At 45.1% G+C, this 24,310-nt stretch overlaps 3 protein-coding genes across 3 annotated transcripts; 2 read left to right on the top strand and 1 right to left on the bottom strand.

The window, feature by feature from the left end:
- The first annotated feature begins 914 nt into the window (after nucleotides 1-914).
- On the top strand, nucleotides 915-3,915 carry ccr9a (chemokine (C-C motif) receptor 9a). The gene is made up of 3 exons (XM_068709272.1): nucleotides 915-995; nucleotides 1,668-1,750; nucleotides 2,094-3,915. The coding sequence occupies exons 2-3, from the start codon at nucleotides 1,709-1,711 to the stop codon at nucleotides 3,180-3,182; spliced, it is 1,131 nt and encodes a 376-aa protein (XP_068565373.1). The 5' UTR covers nucleotides 915-995; nucleotides 1,668-1,708; the 3' UTR covers nucleotides 3,183-3,915.
- A 2,237-nt stretch (nucleotides 3,916-6,152) lies between these two features.
- bfsp2 (beaded filament structural protein 2, phakinin) lies at nucleotides 6,153-11,556 on the top strand. The gene is made up of 7 exons (XM_068709270.1): nucleotides 6,153-6,658; nucleotides 8,421-8,503; nucleotides 8,641-8,797; nucleotides 9,969-10,130; nucleotides 10,216-10,344; nucleotides 10,431-10,672; nucleotides 10,818-11,556. The coding sequence occupies exons 1-7, from the start codon at nucleotides 6,239-6,241 to the stop codon at nucleotides 10,873-10,875; spliced, it is 1,251 nt and encodes a 416-aa protein (XP_068565371.1). The 5' UTR covers nucleotides 6,153-6,238; the 3' UTR covers nucleotides 10,876-11,556.
- Nucleotides 11,557-12,196: 640 nt separating this feature from the next.
- klhl18 (kelch-like family member 18) lies at nucleotides 12,197-23,704 on the bottom strand. The gene is made up of 10 exons (XM_068709269.1): nucleotides 23,542-23,704; nucleotides 19,977-20,107; nucleotides 19,754-19,894; nucleotides 18,712-18,910; nucleotides 18,466-18,626; nucleotides 17,461-17,597; nucleotides 16,111-16,333; nucleotides 15,881-15,985; nucleotides 13,472-13,583; nucleotides 12,197-12,983 (listed from the first exon to the last, which is right to left on the bottom strand). Exons 1-10 carry the CDS (start codon nucleotides 23,671-23,673, stop codon nucleotides 12,597-12,599), a joined length of 1,728 nt encoding a protein of 575 aa, XP_068565370.1. The 5' UTR covers nucleotides 23,674-23,704; the 3' UTR covers nucleotides 12,197-12,596.
- Nucleotides 23,705-24,310: the final 606 nt, after the last annotated feature.

Raw genomic sequence — 24,310 nt, 5'->3', positions numbered from 1 at the left:
AGTGCATGTTAGTACCTGTTAGTACATGTTAGTGCATGTTAGTGCATGTTAGTACCTGTTAGTACCTGTTAGTACATGTTAGTACCTGTTAGTACCTGTTAGTGCATGTTAGTACCTGTTAGTACATGTTAGTACCTGTTAGTGCATGTTAGTACCTGTTAGTACATGTTAGTACTTGTTAGTGCATGTTAGTACATGTTAGTACCTGTTAGTACATGTTAGTACCTGTTAGTACCTGTTAGTACATGTTAGTACCTGTTAGTACCTGTTAGTACCTGTTAGTGCATGTTAGTGCATGTTAGTGCATGTTAGTACCTGTTAGTACCTGTTAGTACATGTTAGTGCATGTTAGTGCATGTTAGTACATGTTAGTACCTGTTAGTACCTGTTAGTGCATGTTAGTACATGTTAGTACCTGTTAGTACCTGTTAGTACCTGTTAGTGCACGTGAGCGTGCCCCATTGGTCTGCTCTACAGTTCAGGTAAACAACAGTAGCTGCTAGCCACCGTCAACATGTTGAAAAATGCTCCTTTTAGTCTTTCAAATTAAGGTTTAATGAAGGATGAATTGAGGGTTAGTTAAGGGTTAATTAAGGGTAAATTAAGGATGAATTGAGGGTTAATTAAGGGTTAATTAAAGTTTAATTAAGGTGTATTTAAGGTTTAATTAAGGATGAATAAAGGGTAAACTAAGGTTTAATTAAGGATGAATTGAGGGTTAGTTAAGGTTAATTAAGGCTGAATAAAGGGTAAATTAAGGTTTAATTAAGGCTGAATAAAGGGTAAATTAAGGTTTAATTAAGGCTGAATAAAGGGTAAATTAAGGATGAATTAAGGGTTAGTTCAGGGTAAATTAAGGGTAAATGCATCAGTTAGCTCCTCCCTCTGGAGGAACTTCTGCTTTGACTCGTCTCTCTGAACGTCACTTTGTGGTTTAACGGACAGAAAGTCAAAAACACTTTGTTTTTTCACTGTGAGACGAAGACACATCGGTTGTGAGTCCACACGTCTGTTTCATGTGTTTGTATTATGTACATTTGTATTTATTAGTATATGTTTTATGTACATATGTACTTGTTAGTGTTTGTTTTATGTACATTTGTATTTATTAGTATGTTTTATGTACATATATACTTATTAGTATTTTCTAAAGTACATTTAATGTGTTCACTTAAAGGTGCAGCTCATTTTATTGACTTTAAATACTGCTGTTAGTTTAATCTATAATACATCTTCTTTTGTTAGTTGATGAATAATCTGAATCTGTAGAGTAGTAAAAAGTAAAAAGTACACTATGACACCGAGATGTAGTAGAGTATAAAGTAGCAGAAAAGGGAAATACTCACATAAGTACAAGTACCTCAAAAATGTATTTCAGTACACTACATGAGTCCTTGTATCAACGCAGACAGATGAGTAATAGTAAAATATTTCAGTTATACAAATTAGATTTTTAACATTCTGCCTTATGAGTACTTTTACTTTAATACTTCAGTACATCTACCTGATAATACTTTGTTAACAAGGAGGTAAAACCTTTAAAAGAAAAAGTTCACTTCAGGACTAATTAACAACTAAGATGAAACCTTCTTCACAGTGTGATGTCACAGTGTGATGTCACAGCTGCTGTTTGTCTGAACCGGTTTGTCTTTCTGTTTCTTGAAAAGGTCACTGAATGACCTCATCACTATAAACAAAGACTGATCACATGACCTCCATGGATGACATCATGACGGTGTCCACCACCGAGGTAACAAACCCCTCCCCCACACAGATAATACGCATTATCAGTTATTGATCTATCCGCTCATTTTATAAGTAATGATTTGACTGATTTAACAGGAACCGTTAATTAGATACAAGATTTTTTGCTGTCCGTGAAGTCAGAATAGAAACACATGATAGAACAGTCAGGTACGTTCAGGTGGGTTCAGGTGAGTTCAGGTGTGTAGGGTATGTTCAGTTGTGTTCAGGTTTGTCAGGTTTTTTCAGGTTTGTCAGGTGTGTTCAGGTGTGTTTAGTTGCGTTCAGGTGGTTTCAGGTGTGTTCAGTTGTGTGTAGTTGTGTTCAGGTGTGTCATTTGTGCTTGTCAGGACCCGTCCTACATCAGCTTCTCACCAACCACTGACGGTGACTACGACTACAACGACTACCCCGACCTGTTCTGCGACCGCTCATCAGTGCGAGAGTTCAGGAGTCGCTTCGAGCCGCCGTTCTTCTGGATGATTGCCGTGGTGGGCGGAGCCGGGAACCTGGCCGTGGTGTGGATCTACCTGAACTTCCGGCGGCGTCTGAAGACCATGACCGACGTGTACCTGCTGAACCTGGCGGTGGCCGACCTGCTGTTCCTCGTTACTCTGCCTCTGTGGGCGGCCGAGGCGTCGCACGGCTGCTGGAGCTTTGGCTCCGTTCTCTGCAAGTTAAACTCCGCCCTCTACAAGGTGAACCTGTTCAGCAGCATGCTGCTGCTCACCTGCATCAGTGTCGACCGCTACGTGGTCATCGTTCAGACCACCAAGGCGCAGAACTCGCAGGCGGAGCGCCGTCGTTGCACCCGGCTGGTGTGCCTGGGGGTGTGGCTGCTGGCCCTGCTGCTCGCCACGCCCGAGCTCGTGTTCGCCACCACATCTGAGCCGGACCAGCAGGAGTACTGCGGGATGGTGTACCCGGCTCACCTGGGGAACCGCACCAAGATCCTCGTGCTGTCACTGCAGGTGAGCATGGGCTTCTGCCTGCCCTTCATCGTCATGGCCTTCTGCTACAGCGTCATCATCGCCAAGCTGCTGAAGACCCGCAACTTCCAGAAGCACAAGGCCATGCGGGTCATCCTGGTCGTGGTGGTGGCGTTTGTCGGGTCCCAGCTGCCGTACACCGGCGTGCTGGTGACGGAGGCCGTGCAGGCCTCCAAAATGACCATGACGGACTGCGAGGAACTGAAGCGCTTCAACAAGGCGGAGCAGATGCTGAAGAGTCTGGCCTACATGCACGCCTGCCTCAACCCGTTCCTCTACGCCTTTGTGGGCGTGCGTTTCCGCCGCGACCTGCTGCAGCTGCTCCAGGTGTGCTGCCGCCGCCGGCCGGCCAACAAGAGTTCGATCAGTAAGTCCTGCAGAAGTCCACTGGGCTCGACCAGAGCCTCCGTGATGTCCGACAGCGACACCTCACAGGCGCTGTCGCTGTAGAGACGCTGACGACTTCCTGTTTGTGGACAGATGACATCATGGATCCTTCATGGGTCCTTCATGAAGCCCTTAAAGGAACAGTGTGTAGCATTCTGGGGGATATATTGGCAGAAATGGAATAAAATATCACAAAGAATGTTTTCTTAAGAGTATAATCACCTGATAATAAGAACTGCTGCGTTTCCGAATGAGTCGTTTATCTCCACGTTATGTTTCTACAGGAGCACAGAACGGACAAACTGGCCCTTTAAATCTACTGAATGTGTTCAATAAGGGCTACATTGTAACATTGTTACATTTTACTGGCTACAAACAGTTTCATCTTAAGATGTTGTTGTTTTCAGGGAAATAAAAGGTTATTTTTTGTGTTAGTGAAGTTTGTCAGCAGTCCAAACAGCTGATCAAGAACATTGAAGTCCTTCAGTGTGTCATCATCAGACTTCCAGGACTTTTTTCCACTTGCCTGTATATTGAATGTGAGTTTTGCTGCTGTTGTTGGAGACATATTGGTCATGTGACCTCTCAGATGTTGCATCATCCTGCTTGACATCAAAGTGATTCATCTCTCAGTTTGCTGGTTGTATAATGTGAAGAACAGCACTGCTAACAGATGCTAACAGATGGTGTACATAGTGTTCCTGTATATAAACGTGAGCGTCTCTGTGTCTCAGACTGAAGTGAATGTAAGTGTTTTGTTTCATGACAAACATTAAAGCGTGTCTGAAGCCTTGAAGAGTTTGTGTGACAAACATGAGGAAGTTGAAACAGTTGTTTCTTCACATCCTTCCTCTCCCTCTGGTTGATGTGTAAAACACAGAATACACATTATATATTATCATACTATTACATCATCTTATAATATAGTATTATATTATAAATAAGTCTCTGAAGGTCTGAAGGGAGCTCCAATAATCTTACCGACTAGGACTACCAAATCACAAATCATAGAAGAAGAAAACACTTTGCAGCTTCCTTAAAAACAACAGCTGTTGATTTGTGTTTTTAAATGTCAGCTTCCTGTCTGTGACAGAGTCTAGACACTGGATCAGCCGTAATCCCACGTGGTCTTGGCCACGTTACAGTATTTGGTTCCATGAATAAAAGAGGTGAGTTTAAGGGGTCCTGAGGGGATCCAGTGGATCCAGGTTCCATTAATCCAGACCCTGTGAGACCTGTTGGTTAAGAAGTCAGGAAGCTAACATGCTGCACTAAAGTCCATTTTTAAATCTGACAAACCCAGAGGAGCCATGAGATCAATAAGATCCCTTATGGTTCCATAACACTGGGCCTTGATGGACAGGTGCCGTACTTGGAGACATGAACCAGGACTAAACTGGGTGAACGGGGACACAGAGATTGTCGATGCTGCACAGGTTAGACGAGGGTTTCTGTTGTTTTATCTTCATTTGACTTGTTGGTCTTGACTCTAGACTTGTTGGTCTTAACTCTGTTAGACTTACTGGTCTTGACTCTAGACTTGTTGGTCTTGACTCTGGTAGACTTACTGTTCTTGACTCTAGACTTGTTGGTCTTGACTCTGGTAGACTTACTGGTCTTGACTCTAGACTTGTTGGTCTTGACTCTGGTAGACTTACTGGTCTTGACTCTAGACTTGTTGGTCTTGACTCTGGTAGACTTACTGGTCTTGACTCTAGTAGACTTGTTGGTCTTAACTCTGTTAGACTTACTGGTCTTGACTCTAGACTTGCTGGTCTTGACTCTGGTAGACTTACTGGTCTTGACTCTAGTATACTTGTTGGTCTTGACTCTGGTAGACTTACTGGTCTTGACTCTAGACTTGTTGGTCTTGACTCTAGTAGACTTGTTGATCTTGACTCTAGACTTGTTGGTCTTGACTCTGGTACTTACTGGTCCTGACCTTGGACTTACTGGTCTGGACTCTGGACTCTCTCGGGTTCAGTAGGTCCAAACATGATTCATGTTTTCATGTCAGCAGAAACCAAAACCTGAAATCTGTTTTTCTGTCTGTGGTTTGATTTCATGTTCAGGTCATGAGTGAAAAACAACATGTGAAAGAAAGAGAAGTGAAACTGGAGAGACAACAATACACCACAGAGAGACAGAGAGACAGAGAGACAGACAGACAGACAGGCAGACAGAATGAGAGACAGAGAGGCAGACAGATAGAGAGACAGAGAGACAGACAGACAGACAGATAGAGAGACAGACAAAGAGACAGAGACAGACAGACAGAGAGACAGACTGGCAGAATGAGAGACGGAGAGACAGACAGGCAGACAGAGACAGAGAGACAGGCAGGCTGACAGAGAGAGAGAGACAGAATGTTCCAGAAGAAGTTGTGTGTTTGTGAAACGTTGTCTCACCTGCTGCGTTCACCACTTCCTGTCTTAAGACATCTGTTCAATCACATGTTGATTAAAATAGTTTGTTGTTATGGCAACGTTAGGAATCTGTTTTAATTTTCTATTTAATTCAATAAACTTTATTGACATTAGACACATGTTCACAAACTATGAAAAGAACAACAATAGATATTTAATTGTTGTTTTAGATTAGATATAAGTGTGTGTATTTGTGTGTGTGTGTGTGTGTATGTATTTGTGTGTGTGTGTGTGTGTGTATTTGTGTGTGTGTATATATGTGTGTGTGTGTGTGTATTTGTGTGTGTGTGTGTGTATGTGTGTATGTGTATATATGTGTGTGTGTGTGTGTATGTGTGTATTTGTGTGTGTGTATGTGTGTGTGTGTGTGTGTGTGTGTGTATGTATTTGTGTGTGTGTGTGTGTGTGTGTGTGTGTATGTATTTGTGTGTGTGTGTGTGTGTGTGTGTGTGTGTGTGTGTGTGTGTGTGTGTGTGTGTGTGTGTGTGTGTGTGTGTGACCTCTCTGTTTCAGGACTCTTCCTGATCCCCCCCCCCTCTGCTGATGCAGCTGAAATCAGAGAACAAAGAGTCGTTGGAGCAGCAACACAAACGCCTCCTGAACAAAGGCGGCCATGTTTCCAGAACTCCGTCCTCCCATAAATCCCGGAGCGAGCGGCTGTGAGTGGTTTGACCCTTTGAGCTGCTGACAATCATGCCTCTGCCCCGACGCCGCTCATCCTTCCTGGGACAGCCGTCCTCCGAGCGACCGTCCCCGTCCTCCGGCGGGCGGATTGGTTCGACCCTCCGCGGTGTCTCCGTGGGCTCTGCCCCCCCCGTGGGAGGGGCCTCCTGCCTGGGGACGCGGGTGTCCCGGCGTGCTCTGGGCATCAGCAGCGTATTCCTTCAGGGGATGAGAAGCAGCGCGGCGCCGGTCCTGCCCCGGGCGGCGGGTCACGGCGCCACGGCCGCCGGACTGAACGGCTGCCTGATGGAGTACAGAGACAAAGTGAGAGCTCTGGAGACACTGAACCAACAGCTGGAGGAACAGATACGACTCTCTCTGGACCGCAAAGCATCCAGTGCTGGAGCCTGGGGGTCACTCAGGAGGGAGTGGGAGGACGTCTACAGACAGGTGAGGACAGGAGGTCTACAGACAGGTGAGGACGGGAGGGGTAGTATGTCTACAGACAGGTGAGGACAGGTGGGGGAGAAGGTCTACATACAGGTGAGGACAGGTGGGGCAGGAGGTCTATAGACAGGTGAGGACGGGAGGGGCAGGAGATCTACAGACAGGTGAGGACAGGTGGGGTAGGACGTCTACAGACAGGTGAGGACAGGAGGGGCAGGAGGTCTACAGACAGGTGAGGACGGAAGGGGAAGGGCAGGAGATATATAGACAGGTGAGGACGGGAGGGGCAGGAGGTCTATAGACAGGTGAGGACAGGTGGGGTAGGACGTCTACAGACAGGTGAGGACGGGAGGGGCAGGAGATCTACAGACAGGTGAGGACAGATGGGGTAGGACGTCTACAGACAGGTGAGGACAGGAGGTCTATAGACAGGTGAGGACAGGTGGGGTAGGACGTCTACAGACAGGTGAGGACAGGTGGGGAGGACGTCTACAGACAGGTGAGGACGGGAGGGGCAGGACGTCTACAGACAGGTGAGGACGGGTGGGGCAGGAGGTCTACAGACGGGTGAGGACGGGTGGGGTAGGAGGTCTACAGACGGGTGAGGACGGGTGGGGTAGGAGGTTTACAGACAGGTGAGGACGGGAGGTGCAGGACGTCTACAGACAGGTGGGGTAGGAGGTCTACAGATAGGTGAGGACAGGTGAGGGAGGACGTCTACAGACAGGTGAGGACGGGTGGGGGAGGAGGTCTACAGACAGGTGAGGACAGGTCCGGGAGGACATCTACAGACAGGTGAGGACGGGTGGGGGAGGACGTCTACAGACAGGTGAGGACGGGTGGGGGAGGAGGTCTACAGACAGGTGAGGACAGGTCCGGGAGGACATCTACAGACAGGTGACGATGGGAGGGGGAGGACGTATTATAGGGCTGTGCAAAGATATCGATATAGCTCACGATAACTTCTTAAACGATAATTTATTGCTACGTCAGCGACTACTGTATGTAAAAAAAAAATGAATCCTGTTTTAAACGGATTTATGTAAATTGAATCCCTGTGTGTGAAACAAGCTCCTCCTCCTCTCCTGTAACGATAGATGTTGTTGTCTATTTCCTTCTAAACTAAGACCAGTGACTTCCTGTCACATGATCCGTTCAACATCACAACATGGCGTTTCACAAGCTCACAGGTTTCAGGAATCACAGGAATAAAGTGGCACAGGAGAACTCGTCTAAGGAAATGACAATCTGAGAACTGGTGAACAGCTGAGGGTTTAAATACAGAAGAGGTCTGACGAGCTAATGGAACACAGGTGAGGAACAAAACAGGCGGGAAGCTAAACGAAGGCAGGAAGTGAAGTAACGGATGAAGCGTGGGTATGTGAATGACAAAGTAAAACAGGAAGTGAAATTAAATAGAGTTCATCACATGCTTGCCAATGCACAGCCCTATCGTATAGGACAGGTGGGGGGGACGTAAGCGGACAGGTGAGGACAGGTGTCAGGTCAGCAGAGACACAGATCATGAAGGAGGTTAAGAGTCTCTAAAGGTTCAGAACTCAGTGAGACATGAAACATGACATCATTATCTATGAACGTCCATGAGGACAAAAGAATCGTCTGTCTTCAGTCTCACAGTGATGTTACCGTGGTTTCCGTGTGTGTGTGTGTGTGTGTGTGTGTGTGTGTGTGTGTGTGTGTGTGTGTGTTGCCCCCTGCTGGCTCCAGCGACTCTCAGCTCTCTGGTTTCCTGCATTTTCTGCAGGTCAGTGAAGCGATCCTGGACAACGCTCGGCTGATGCTGCAGACGGAGAACGTTCAGGCCAACGCTGAGGACTTCAAGGACAGGTCACACACACACACACACACACACACACACCCACACCCTAGAACAGGTTTAAGTAGACCTGAGTTAGAACAGGTTTTAGTAGACCTGAGTTAGAACAGGTTTAAGTAGGAGGAGTAACGTGTACCTCGTCATGCAGGTTTGAGAACGAGCAGCCGTTCAGGAAGGCGGTGGAGGACGAGATCAGCTCTCTGTACAAAGTGATCGACGACGCCGACCTGACGAAGGCTGAGCTAGAGGAGCTGATGGAGAACATGAGAGTTGAGCTACGGAACCTGGAGACCAACCACGAGCAGGTTCATCAGGCTTTTACCTCAGTTATCCACTGAACAGAGAGACAGAGTCACTACAGTCCATTAGTAAATCAAAATATATAAAAACCTTTTATTAATCTGTCTGAACATGTTTATTTTTAAAAAGGAATTTATTTGATTCAATTTAAATTTGTCTTTAAATGCTAGATACACAAATTATAACTTTATAAAGTTTAACTTATAACAAAAAGTTAAAGTTAGTAAAAACAAATCACTTAATAAATACAATTAGCTTGTTATATATATATATATATATATATATATAAAATCAGTCATTAATTCATTAATTTAACATTTTAAAATTAGGTCTGTCGTGACCCGTCTACTTCCCGTCCGTCTCTCAAGTGACCCGTCTACTTCCCATCCGTCTCTCAAGTGACCCGTCTATTTCCCGTCCGTCTGTCAAGTGACCAATCTACTTCCCGTCCGTCTGTCAAGTGACCCGTCTACTTCCCGTCCGTCTGTCAAGTGACCCGTCTACTTCCCGTCCGTCTGTCAAGTGACCAATCTACTTCCCGTCCGTCTGTCAAGTGACCCGTCTACTTCCCGTCCGTCTGTCAAGTGACCCGTCTACTTCCCGTCCGTCTGTCAAGTGACCAATCTACTTCCCATCCGTCTCTCAAGTGACCCGTCTACTTCCCGTCCGTCTGTCAAGTGACCCGTCTACTTCCCATCCGTCTCTCAAGTGACCCGTCTATTTCCCGTCCGTCTGTCAAGTGACCAATCTACTTCCCGTCCGTCTGTCAAGTGACCCGTCTACTTCCCGTCCGTCTGTCAAGTGACCCGTCTACTTCCCGTCCGTCTCTCATGTGACCCATCTACTTCCCGTCCGTCTCTCATGTGACCCATCTACTTCCCGTCAGTCTGTCGTGACCCGTCTACTTCCCGTCAGTCTGTCAAGTGACCCGTCTACTTCCCATCCGTCTCTCATGTGACCCGTCTACTTCCCGTCCGTCTGTCAAGTGACCCGTCTACTTCCCGTCCGTCTGTCAAGTGACCCGTCTACTTCCCGTCAGTCTGTCAAGTGACCCGTCTGCTTCTCGTCCGTCTGTCAAGTGACCCGTCTACTTCCCGTCCGTCTCTCATGTGACCCATCTACTTCCCGTCCATCTCTCATGTGACCTGTCTACTTCCCGTCTGTCTGTCCTTACAGGACGTGAGAGTCCTCTACAGCCAGATGGCAGGACTTGAGGTGGACGAACCCGACGCTCCCATAGAAACCAGTCTGGAACAGATCCTGGCCTACATCAGGAGCCACTGGGAGAAGGTGACGGAGAGGAACCGAGCCGAGACAGACAGCTACCTGGAGTGTAAGGTGAGGACATCTCACCTGCATAGGTGTCCTCTCACGTGGAACTGGTCCTTTACGGTGTGTGTTGACGGTGTGTGTGTTGCTGCAGGAGGCGCAGTGTGTGAGCAGCAGACTGAGTCCGGAGGAGGAGCAGGTGGAGGCGCTGAAGGCCGAGTGTAACGGCACCGGCTGTAAGATCCAGAGTCTGCAGGCCGAGACCGAGTCCATCAGAGCGCTGGTGAGATACGAACGAGCGCGATCAATAACCTCGATCGATAACAGACCTCAGAATCGCCTCACGGTGTGTCTGTTGTCATCCTACAGAGACGCGGTCTGGAGAACTCGCTGGGCGACGCCCGGCACTGGCACGACATGGAGCTGCAGAACCTGGGCTCGGTGGTGGCCAAGCTGGAGACGGAGCTTCACGACGTGCACGGCGAGATCGAGCAGCAGCGGCGCGACTACGACACGCTGCTGAGCAACAAGCAGCGTCTGGAGCAAGAGATCGGAGCGTACCACGGCATCCTGGACGGGGAGGAGAGCCGCTTCCAGCCAACAGAGAACCTGTGAGTCCACCACCAGACCAGGGTCCAGACCAGGGTCATGTGACCAAACCGTCTGAGGTCAACCGAGGTCAAGAATGTCCAAGATTAACCCATAAACACAACCTTTAATTACTGTGAACATCAATGATTACAATTACCTGTCCAGGTGTCCAGGTCTACATTCAGATCCTGAGGGGGCAACCAGTGCTTCTGCTGCTCCATGACCTCCAGGAACTTCTGGACCTCCATGATATCCTGGACCTTCATGGCCTCCTGGACAGTGATCCCAGTGGAGGATCTGAGGAGCAGACTGAAGTGGAGGATTTTCTACCTGGTGTCGTGTGCAGGTGTGAGTGATGCTGAGAATCTGCAGCAGAAGAGTGTATGTGGTGTGATATCGGAAGAAGTCCTCAGGTAAACCAGTTCCCAGAACACCTGACCTGAAAGGGTCCAGAGTGTGGAGGCTTCTGGTGTGAACTGACCCACGTTGACACCAGGTGTGAACTGACCCACGTTAAATTAGAAACGTCCGATAACTCCAACATGACATGAACGCACCATTAGAACCTGGCACCTTTCCATTGGTCCCTTCAGCTGCTGGAGTTACCTGTGAGACACCTGTGAGACATCAGGGGGTCACCTGAACGTGAATAAATCCAGGTGTGTTTGACCTGATGACATCACAGCGTGACATCTTCTGGGATCAATAATCTTTTGTTGTTGATGTTTCTGAATGAAAATAAAAGTTTTCAAACACATTAACATTAGAACGTTTCTGAAACAGACGTTAGTTTGATTGTTTGATTTATGTCTGAAACACAACATGTATCATAATATCATGATCATTAATCTGAATAATCTTTATCGATCCACAAACATCAATAAACCATCACTGCTGCAGATAACCTCACTTCATCTGAAGTCACTACAACTTGTTCATTGTGATTTAATCTGACGTTAAACTTCTGGATTAATTCTTGAGCTTTCATCTCATGTTCATGGACTTCATCAGCAGGGTTAATGTAGAAAGCTCTGGGAGGTTTCCAGTAAGTGGATCTATGGTGGGAAACATGGGACATTTTTAGATTATGCAAATCCAAAAGGTTAGTAAATTAATAAAATATATATTTATGGTCTGCGTTGTATTTTAAAAGCTTATTAACTAACATTCATCAATCTCCATCTTACACATTATGACGGTTCCTGCTCTGCAGAGGATGAACCCTCCTCTAGCTCCATCAGGACACTGTCACCATGGTCACATGACAGGATATTATGGTCTGTAATAGACGAGGTGAGTTAGAGTCTCACACCGTGGAGACGACATGTACACTGACTTAGCAACATGTTTTGACTTCCTCCATTTTCAAAATAAAAGTCTCACTGAGCTGATAAGATATAGCAAAGGAAACGACTGAGGTTCCCTTCAAAATAAAAGGTTGTGACGTAAACGACAGGAGGAGCAGAATCTTAACGCATATCTTCACCAGTAGATGGATCAGTAGACTAACGTTAAACCACCTCAGACTGAAGGATTAGACTCGGTTTGGAGTTCAGTTTTGTGTTTTAATATTGGTCTCATGAACACAGACATGTTTACTTCGTCGTGTGTCGTTGATTACAGTCGATCAATAAAACAGTCCAGTGAGCTCATCCTGTTCCAAGTCAGCAGCTTAGTTTTGAAGAGGAAGTGACTTCCTGTTGTATAAAATCAATATTGAACATGAATCAGTCCACACGCTCTCTTATAGCACAATGCTAGCAGCGATCCTCCGCGGGCTACCTCTACCGTTTTTTACCCATAATCCCACAGGGCCGGCCTCAGTGTGCAGGTCTGAGCCCGGCCGTCGTACCGATGCAGCTCGGTGAGCGCCGGCGGAGGGCGCCGTCTACCCGCCTGCAACCGTCAGTAAGGAATAGAATCCTCGGCCTCCGATTGGAGGGTTTAGGCGGGCTGCAGCGGGATGCACCCGACCCCGACCCCCCCCTCGTGACACACCATGGGGGTCATGAAGGTCCAGCGGTCGGTGTCGTGGTTGTACATCTCCACGGAGCTGAGGTTGGACTGCCCGTCGTAGCCGCCCACTGCGTACAGACGTCCTGACGTGGTGACCAGCGACACTCTGCTGCGCCGCGTGTTCATGGCCACCAGGGGGCTCCACTGCCCCCCCGCCGAGCTGAACACCTCGGCCCCGCTCAGGAAGCCCGAGCCGTCGTACCCCCCCGCCACGTACATGAGGCTGCCCAGAGCGGCCGCTCCGTGACGGCAACGCTTGTTCATCATGGCCGCCGCTGGGTGCCAACGGTTAGTGTGGTGGTTGTAGTACTCCACCTGTAGGGGGGGGGGGGCAATTAATACATTTATAATAAACACATTTATATTAAATACATTTATATATTTATATTAAATACATTTATATATTTACGGAGCAGTGTGATGCTCCCTTTACTGGTCCTCTTTTTTAAATGTGAACCACCTCAACAACCATGGAGGACCTGTTGGTCGGGGTCTTTGGGTTCTTTGAGGAATGCTCAACAATATCCTCAGAGTGGGTCCACAGTTCTCCTCCTTTGATGAACTCTTTCTGAGTCTTCTAACGGTTTTCCAGAACTGAGAGTCCTTCTCCATAGTGTCCCCAAACTCCTCCCATATACAGGAACCTCCACAATAGAGGCTCTGATCGCGGCCCACTATGTCAACAGCCTCTTCTGGAGGTGGAGCCTCACATTCTCACTTCACCCCCAATACGTTTATAACACATTTATATATTTACACAGTTTCACAGCTTTTTAACCAGAACCCTCGACAATCAAACTGACCGTGTTGAAGATCTGTAAACCATCATGGCCGCCAGAGACAAAGATGCGTCCGTCAAACACCGTCACACCAGCAGCACTCCGACTCGCACTCATCTCCGTCACCACCATCCACCTGCAGCAGATCAATACTAGGTTAGGTTACTTTTATTTGTACCTGTAGGTAGACTTGGTTTAATACTTAATTAATGCTATTAAAAATCAGGCCCCTGTATGAGGCTAACGTCAGGCCCCCGTATGAAGCTAACGTCAGGCCCCCGTATGAAGCTAACGTCAGGCCCCCGTATGAAGCTAACGTCAGGCCCCCGTATGAGGCTAACGTCAGGCCCCCGTATGAGGCTAACGTCAGGCCCCCGTATGAGGCTAACGTCAGGCCCCCGTATGAAGCTAACGTCAGGCCCCCGTATGAAGCTAACGCCAGGCCCCCGTATGAAGCTAACGTCAGGCCCCCGTATGAGGCTAACGTCAGGCCCCCGTATGAAGCTAACGTCAGGCCCCCGTATGAAGCTAACGTCAGGCCCCCGTATGAAGCTAACGTCAGGCCCCCGTATGAAGCTAACGTCAGGCCCCCGTATGAAGAACGTCAGGCCCCCGTATGAAGCTAACATCAGGCCCCCGTATGAGGCTAAAGTCAGGCCCCCGTATGAGGCTAACGTCAGGCCCCCGTATGAAGCTAACGTCAGGACCCCGTATGAAGCTAACGTCAGGCCCCCGTATGAGGCTAACGTCAGGCCCCCGTATGAAGCTAACGTCAGGCCCCCGTATGAAGCTAACGTCAGGCCCCCGTATGAAGCTAACATCAGGCCCCCGTATGAGGCTAAAGTCAGGCCCCCGTATGAGGCTAACGTCAGGCCCCCGTATGAAGCTAACGTCAGGACTCCGTATGAAGCTAACGTCAGGCCCCCGTATGAGGCTAACGTCAGGCCCCCGTATGAAGCTAACGTCAGGCCCCCGTATGAAGCTAACGTCAGGCCCCCGTATGAAGCTAACGTCAGGACCCCGTATGAAGCTAACGTCAGGCCCCCGTATGAGGCTAACGTCAGGCCCCCGTATGAAGCTAACGTCAGGCCCCCGTATAAAGAACGTCAGGCTCCCGTATAAAGCTAACGTCAGGCCCCCGTATGAGGCTAACGTCAGGCCCCCGTATGAGGCTAACGTCAGGCCCCCGTATGAGGCTAACGTCAGGCCCCCGTATGAGGCTAACGTCAGGCCCCCGTATAAACTAACGTCAGGCCCCCGTATGAAGCTAACGTCAGGACCCCGTATGAAGCTAACGTCAGGCCCCCGTATGAGGCTAACGTCAGGCCCCCGTATGAAGCTAACGTCAGGCCCCCGTATGAGGCTAACGTCAGGCCCCCGTATGAGGCTAACGTCAGGCCCCCGTATGAGGCTAACGTCAGGCCCCCGTATGAGGCTAACGTCAGGCCCCCGTATGAGGCTAACGTCAGGCCCCCGTATAAACTAACGTCAGGCCCCCGTATGAAGCTAACGCCAGGCCCCCGTATGAAGCTAACGTCAGGCCCCCGTATAAACTAACGTCAGGCCCCCGTATGAAGCTAACGTCAGGACCCCGTATGAAGCTAACGTCAGGCCCCCGTATGAAGCTAACGTCAGGCCCCCGTATGAAGCTAACGTCAGGCCCCCGTATGAAGCTAACGTCAGGCCCCCGTATGAAGAACGTCAGGCCCCCGTATAAAGCTAACGTCAGGCCCCCGTATGAGGCTAACGTCAGGCCCCCGTATGAGGCTAACGTCAGGCCCCCATATGAGGCTAACGTCAGGCCCCCATATGAGGCTAACGTCAGGCCCCCGTATGAGGCTAACGTCAGGCCCCCGTATGAAGCTAACGTCAGGCCCCCGTATGAGGCTAACGTCAGGCCCCCGTATGAAGCTAAAGTCAGGTCCCCGTATGAAGCTAACGTCAGGCCCCCGTATGAAGCTAACGTCAGGCCCCCGTATGAAGCTAAAGTCAGGCCCCCGTTTGAAGCTAACGTCAGGCCTCCGTATGAAGCTAACGTCAGGCCCCTGTATGAAGCTAACGCCAGGCCCCCGTATGAAGCTAAAGTCAGGCCCCCGTTTGAAGCTAACGTCAGGCCTCCGTATGAAGCTAACGTCAGGCCCCTGTATGAAGCTAACGCCAGGCCCCCGTATGAAGCTAGCTAACGTCAGGCCCCCGTATGAAGCTAACGTCAGGCCCCAGTATGAAGCTAACGTCAGGCCCCCGTATGAAGCTAACGTCAGGCCCCGTATGAAGCTAATGTCAGGCCCCCATATGAAGCTAACGCCAGGCCCCCGTATGAAGCTAACGTCAGGCCCCCGTATGAAGCTAACGTCAGGCCCCCGTATGAAGAACGTCAGGCCCCCGTGTGAAGCTAATGTCAGGCCCCCGTATGAAGAACGTCAGGTGACTCACCTGTCGGTCTCTGGAGAATAACACTCCACAGAGTTCAGAGAAGATTTTCCATCGTAGCCACCGCACACGTAGATGTGACCGTCAATCACAACCGTTCCCATAGCGCTGAGGATGACAACGTGTTATTAGTCCTCTACTGTTTCAGGATCAGTACAGATCGGTGTATTGATCGGAGTAATGATCGGAGTTTTGATCGGTGTATTGATCGGAGTACTGATCGGAGTATTGACCTGCGCTGGCTATTCATGCTCGACACACGTGTCCAACTGTCCGTCTCCGGGTTGTAAACCTCCACTGTGCTAAGACGTGATTGGCCGTCGTATCCACCAATGGCGTACAGTAGCCCATTAACGACTGCCACGCCCACTCTGCTGCGAGCCGTTCTCATTGGCTGACAGCGCTCCCAGAAGTTCCCAATTGGATCAAACATTTCGACCACGTTTAAGGAGTCACCTGAAGAGAAAAACACTGGCTGTCAGGACCAATCAAATCATCTGAGATGACGTCACACAACCTGTGATTGGTCAGTCATTTAAACTTCTGAACTGAGACCGGCGTAGAACTAAATCGACTCAATTACCTAAAATACGCTGATTTGCGTGGAACGCTGCGATGTGTAGCGCTGTAACGGCTGATAAGCCGTCGGTTGTAAGCAGTTTGTTGATGTGCACATAGACCTATAAAACTGGTTCTGTTTTTTACTCATTGTATTCCTGATCTTCTCTGTATCCTTTTGTAAGGGTTGAATTATGGAATTGAAAAAAAAAAAAGGTGGTGAAAGCAATGCATGTCCGCATTATCATAAAATTAAAGACGTGAGAAACTGAACATGCATATTAATGCTTTTCTATAACCTATGAAAGAAAGAGCCAAAGCATAACTTTTTAAATAAACGTACCCACTCACATCTGAAATGAAGTCACAGATACTAAACAATCTAAGAGCCCAATATGATCAGAATCCTAACACATGAATTCACTGTCTAACAATGATGTTAACAGAGAGAATAGAGCTGAAACAACTGGTTTAATAACTATTGATGAAGTCTTATTAGAAGATAAGATAAGGCTTGAATGAACTGAATTTAAAGCTGCAGGACAATTCAGTTAAATTAATTTTTCTAAATTTAAGTACTTTATTTTAAGTTTTTTCAACAACTTTCTAGTTTTTATTTAATTGTATTTATTATTAGATTATTTATAATTCATCAAGTTCAATTTCAAATCTGACAATAAATAGATAAAAAGTCAGTTGTTGACAAACAGACGTTATTAAAACGTGGCTTCTTCAATAATTATGGGACTAAATCATAGAACAAATTAGACAATATTGTTCTGGACCTTTGATGAAGACATTCTCTCTAACTGGACCTCATTTAATTTGAATTGAATACCTCTGATATACAATATTGTATTATTATATATTACATTACTCAAACAAAAGGTTGAAAGATTAATGGTAGAGCTTAGATGTATTATATTGGTTAGTTAACCAAAGGATTAATCAATTTATGAAATAATAGTTGTTCCTTGCAGCCTCAGACAGGTGTGTTCAGACAGACAGACAGGTGATCTGTGTACCTGAGCTGTTGAGTCCTCCCACAGCGTAGATGAGTCCTGTGATGGATGTGCAGCACCTCTGTCTGGTCTTGAAGGCGGGAAGATGAGGACGACGTTCTGGCATCAGGTGGAAATCTTTAGCTTCATCCACCAGATCTCTGACAGGAAACAGGAAACACAACAGAGTCGGAGTCAAGATTCAGAGTCAAGAGTCAAAGATAAGAGTCAGAGTCAACAGTAAAAGACAACAGTAATAGTTAAGAGTCAAAGACAACATTCAGAGTCAAGAATCAGACTCGAGAGTCAAAGACAACAGTCAGAGTCGAGAGTCGAATACAACAGTCAAAGACAACAGTCAAATACAACAGTCAGAGTCGAGAGTCAAATACAACAGTCAAAGACAACAGTCAAATACAACAGTCAAAGACAACAGTCAGAGTCGAGAGTCAAATACAACAGTCAAAGACAGCAGTCAGAGACAACAGTCAAGAGTCAAAGACAACAGTCAAAGACAACAGTCAAGAGTCAAATACAACAGTCAAGAGTCAACGACAACAGTCAAATACAACAGTCGAGAGTCAAATACAACAGTCAGAGACAACAGTCGAGAGTCAAATACAACAGTCAGAGACAACAGTCAAGAGTCAAATACAACAGTCAAAGACAACAGTCAAGAGTCAAATACAACAGTCAGAGACAACAGTCAAATACAACAGTCAAGAGTCAAAGACAACAGTCAAAGACAACAGTCAAGAGTCAAATACAACAGTCAAAGACAACAATCAAGAGTCAAAGACAACAGTCAAAGACAACAGTCAAGAGTCAAAGACAACAGTCAAGAGTCAAATACAACAGTCAAAGACAACAGTCTGAGACAACAGTCAAGAGTCAGTTAACAGTGAAAAATTAGGGATTTTTTTTGTTTTTTGAAACTTCAGGCAAACTTCAATTTCAGGCATTAACCAGTGGTTGGCATGCGCAACATATTATTTGGACATAGTAGCAAAGCTGCTTTTTTTGTCTCACCTGCATTTATGGCAGCAACGTACCAGTTCCTCCTGCTGGACTCTGTCTGACAGGAACTGAGGTCGACACAGAGGAAGTCTGATCTTTGACAGCAGCTCCGGCAGCACCGATTCCCTCAGGTCCTGGTCATAATGAACCCAGGCCAGCACTGCCTCAAACACCTGCACAGGTACAATATCGATATCCTTCAAACACCTGCACAAATTGAACAGGTGTGTCTCTCTGTCACGGCTTCAGGTGTCTCACCTGTTCCTCAGCTTTAATGTTGAGTTCGTCACAGCCGACCAGCTCCAGAACCTCCTCCGTCCTCAGACCTAGAAACTCCTCGGACACAGAAACCTCCACAAAGTGCTGATGGAGAAAACTGTTGGCCGAGTCGTACAGAGTCGTGCACATCATGGTCTCTGCAAACTGTCTCACTCCCAGACAGTTCTTAGGGTGTAACCTGAGCACCACGGAGCAGCAGACAGACAGACAGAGAGACAAATAGAACATTTTCAACACTAAATCTGCAACTAAATCTGCTGATGAGGATAATATGATATGATTGAAAGCTGCAGAACAGCTACGGAGTCAGAGGTTTAAAGTAAAGTCTTCAGGTTCTTGGAAATAATTCAGATTTGTAACAATGTCTTAAAAAATGTTTGACTTCTTTAAAAAACATCTACAACCTTGGGTCCACTCTAAATGTATCATATAGGACAGGACTTCCATCTGTTTTGTATTTCAAACTTAAATATGAAGGTTTTGGTTTGTAAGTCACAGGACATTGTAAATGACTGTAGTTATAACATATATATAAACTCGTACTCTGATGAGTCAGAGCATACTGTAGTTAACATACATACATACATACACATATATATATATATATATATATATATATATATATATATATATATATATATATATATATATATATATATATATATATATATATATATACTCGTACTCTGATGAGTCAGAGCGTACTGTAGTTAACACACATATATATATATATACACATATATATATACATACACATATATATATAAATAAACTCGTATTCTGATGAGTCAGTGCGTACTATAGTTAACATATACACATATATATATATATATATATATATATATATGTATATATACACACATATATATAAACTCATACTCTGATGAGTCGGAGCGTACTGGAGTTAACATATATATGTATATATAAACTCGTACTCTGATGAGTCAGAGCATACTGTAGTTAACATACTGTATATATAAACTCGTACAGTACTGAGCGTGTGCAGTGGCGTCTCACTGACCTCTCCTGCAGGAAGGAGCAGCAGGCGTCTTTAACGTTCTGCAGCTGCAGGAAGCTTGAGCCAATCAGAAGAGACTGAACATTCTGCTGGTCGATGGCAACGTGGCCGCTGTACGCAAAGTTTATCAGAGCCTCCAGAGCACTGTAGGGAGACAGGCACTGGTTAGACTGGTTAGAATCTGTACTGGTCTCAGACTTGTCTGTGGGTACTGGTCTTTGGTTACCTGGGGTCCATGCCCTGCATTAGGATCTCGTCCTGTTTACACTCCACCATGTCCATGGTGAACATGGCATGAAAGTACGGGATGGAGGCCGCCAGCACAATTCGGTGAGCGCTGAACTTATGATCCCCGACCTGCAAAAGGACAGGAATATATTTATACAAGTATTCTCACCTGTAAGCCTCACAGTGTACTTTACAAACTGTATTCACCTTCACAGTGTACTTTACAAACTGTATTCACCTTCACAGTGTACTTTACAAACTGTATTCACCTTCACAGTGTACTTTACAAACTGTATTCACCTTCAGTGTACTTTACAAACTGTATTCACCTTCACAGTGTACTTTATAAACTGTATTCACCTTCACAGTGTACTTTATAAACTGTATTCACCTTCACAGTGTTCTTTATAAACTGTATTCACCTTCACAGTGTACTTTACAAACTGTATTCACCTTCACAGTGTACTTTACAAACTGTATTCACCTTCACAGTGTACTTTACAAACTGTATTCACCTTCACAGTGTACTTTATAAACTGTATTCACCTTCACAGTGTACTTTATAAACTGTATTCACCTTCACAGTGTTCTTTATAAACTGTATTCACCTTCACAGTGTACTTTATAAACTGTATTCACCTTCACAGTGTTCTCTTTAAACTGTATTCACCTTCACAGTGTTCTTTACACACTGTATTCACCTTCACAGTGTTCTCTTTAAACTGTATTCACCTTCACAGTGTCCTTTATAAACTGTATTCACCTTCACAGTGTTCTTTACACACTGTATTCACCTTCACAGTGTTCTCTTTAAACTGTATTCACCTTCACAGTGTACTTTATGAACTGTATTCACCTTCACAGTGTTCTTTATAAACTGTATTCACCTACACAGTGTCCTTTATAAACTGTATTCACTTTCACAGTGTTCTCTTCAAACAGTATTCACCGTCACAGTGTCCTTTATAAACTGTATTCACCTTCACAGTGTTCTCTATAAACTGTATTCACCTTCACAGTGTTCTTTATAAACTGTATTCACCTTCACAGTGTTCTTTATAAACTGTATTCACCTTCACAGTGTTCTTTATAAACTGTATTCACCTTCACAGTGTCCTTTATAAACTGTATTCACTTTCACAGTGTTCTCTTCAAACAGTATTCACCTTCACAGTGTCCTTTATAAACTGTATTCACCTTCACAGTGTTCTCTATAAACTGTATTCACCTTCACAGTGTTCTCTTTAAACTGTATTCACCTTCACAGTGTTCTCTTTAAACTGTATTCACCTTCACAGTGTACTTTATGAACTGTATTCACCTTCACAGTGTTCTCTTTAAACTGTATTCACCTTCACAGTGTACTTTATGAACTGTATTCACCTTCACAGTGTTCTCTTTAAACTGTATTCACCTTCAGTGTTCTTTATAAACTGTATTCACCTTCACAGTGTTCTCTATAAACTGTATTCACCTTCACAGTGTTCTTTATAAACTGTATTCACCTTCACAGTGTTCTCTATAAACTGTAATCACCTTCACAGTGTTCTCTTTAAACTGTATTCACCTTCACAGTGTTCTTTATAAACTGTATTCACCTTCACAGTGTTCTTTATAAACTGTATTCACCTTTACAGTGTTCTCTATAAACTGTATTCACCTTCACAGTGTTCTTTATAAACTGTATTCACCTTTACAGTGTTCTCTATTAACTGTATTCACCTTCACAGTGTTCTTTACAAACTGTATTCACCTTCACAGTGTTCTTTATAAACTGTATTCACCTTCACAGTGTTCTCTATAAACTGTATTCACCTTCACAGTGTTCTTTATAAACTGTATTCACCTTCACAGTGTTCTCTATAAACTGTATTCACCTTTACAGTCTTCTCTATAAACTGTATTCACCTTCACAGTGTTCTTTATAAACTGTATTCACCTTTACAGTGTTCTCTATTAACTGTATTCACCTTCACAGTGTTCTTTACAAACTGTATTCACCTTCACAGTGTTCTTTATAAACTGTATTCACCTTCACAGTGTTCTCTATAAACTGTATTCACCTTCACAGTGTTCTTTATAAACTGTATTCACCTTCACAGTGTTCTCTATAAACTGTATTCACCTTTACAGTCTTCTCTATAAACTGTATTCACCTTCACAGTGTTCTCTATAAACTGTATTCACCTTCACAGTGTTCTCTTTAAACTGTATACACCTTCACAGTGTTCTTTATAAACTGTATTCACCTTCACAGTGTTCTCTTTAAACTGTATTCACCTTCACAGTGTTCTTTATAAACTGTATTCACCTTGACAGTGTTCTCTATAAACTGTATTCACCTTCAGTGTTCTCTTTAAACTGTATTCACCTTCACAGTGTTCTTTATAAACTGTATTCACCTTCACAGTGTTCTCTTTAAACTGTATTCACCTACAGTGTTCTCTATAAACTGTATTCACCTTCAGTGTTCTCTATAAACTGTATTCACCTTCAGTGTTCTCTATAAACTGTATTCACCTTCACAGTGTTCTTTATAAACTGTATTCACCTTCACAGTGTTCTTTATAAACTGTATTCACCTTCACAGTGTTCTCTATAAACTGTATTCACCTTCACAGTGTTCTCTATAAACTGTATTCACCTTCACAGTGTTCTTTATAAACTGTATTCACCTTCACAGTGTTCTCTATAAACTGTATTCACCTTCACAGTGTTCTCTATAAACTGTATTCACCTTCAGTGTTCTCTATAAACTGTATTCACCTTCACAGTGTTCTTTATAAACTGTATTCACCTTTACAGTGTTCTTTATAAACTGTATTCACCTTCACAGTGTTCTCTATAAACTGTATTCACCTTTACAGACAGTAGAGCGTCTCTGACTGAAGAGTTGTCCTTGTTATTTGTTTCTCTTGTACTTTGACTGTCTTACTGTGTTCTAATATACTGTATGTGATGTTGTCTTTAATAAAGTGTATACTAATTAATCATTCAAAAGAGCAGGGGCCTCTGATGATCATTGATAATTTAAATTAATACCCACATTGTAATGACACAAAGCTGGTTGAAAACCAGCAAAGTACTTCAAATAATTATACTTTTGCTGATAATGCTTTTACTTCAATCAGGTTTAGAATGCAGGACTTCAACAACAGTAGTATTTTCTCAGTGTGGTATTAGTACTTCTACTGCAGTAAAGGATCTGAATACTTGTTAACAGCTAATGCTCTATTGTGAGTGAGTCTCGTATCACTCCGCCGCTGCTCAGAGACACAAAATAGACCCACTTTGGGCACTTTAAATGACCGGAAACACCTGCAGCCATCTACTCTGTGATCACCATGACAACATGACAGTTGAGGGGTCAAATGTCAGCTGAGCTAGTAGCCTCTGACGTCACGTTAGCTTGTTTTAATAATCCGCTGTTAGCATGTTATTAGCATCTAACGCTACACACTGTTAGCATGTTATTAGCATCTAACGCTACACACTGTTAGCTGACAGGTTGTTAGCTAGCTAGCTAGCAGGCTCACTCCGGCCTCGAACGTCGTCGCTTTTACCTTGAGCGTGACGTCACAGAGTTTCCCCTGACGTCGGATCTCCTCCATGACAACATAGCCTCGTGCCGGCAGGTCGTGCACTGAGAAGTGAACTAAGTCCTCCTCGAGCTCTTCACAGAGAACGTCTCCCATCGTCAGCAGGAGCGGCGGAGTATTCGCGGACTGAGCCCAGCGAGCCGCCGTACACATCCGGTTACCGCCTTCACAGTAAAAAGACCCGTTTATGACGATTTAATGGTCACCGTCTTCAGAATAAAAGACCCGTTTATGACGATTTAATGGTCACCACCTTCAGAATAAAAGACCCACTTATGACGATTTAATGGTCACCACCTTCAGAATAAAAGACCCGTTTATGACGATTTAATGGTCACCACCTTCAGAATAAAAGACCCGTTTAAAAGACCCGTTTATGACGAAGATGATGATGATTAGTGGGTAGTGATGAAGAAGAGGTTCATTCATCCATGTGAAACATGATGAATATAAAGTTTAAAACCTAAAATGAGACTTCTTTCAGTTCAGGTGCCGAGACATCTAAACTAAATATTTAAACAACAGATTTGACTTTCACAACTTCTGAATGCAGAAATATCTATTTAATCTTTATCTTCATCTTCAATCATGGATAATAAATAAGTGATATTCAGGACAAAGACAAATGGATGAACTGTTCAACTCTAAATGTTTCATCACTTCATTCTGCTGCAAATGTAAAAATGTTTGTGAAACATAAAAAAAGTTCTCATTCAGTTCTATGAAGTTTTTA

Source organism: Cebidichthys violaceus, unplaced genomic scaffold, assembly GCF_023349555.1.
Source record: "Cebidichthys violaceus isolate CVI_PGR_0920_01 unplaced genomic scaffold, fCebVio1.0.p SCAF_141, whole genome shotgun sequence".
NCBI lineage: Eukaryota > Metazoa > Chordata > Actinopteri > Perciformes > Stichaeidae > Cebidichthys > Cebidichthys violaceus.
The sequence above is the reverse complement of the archived record's forward strand: the minus strand, read 5'-3'. Positions and strand labels throughout refer to the sequence as shown.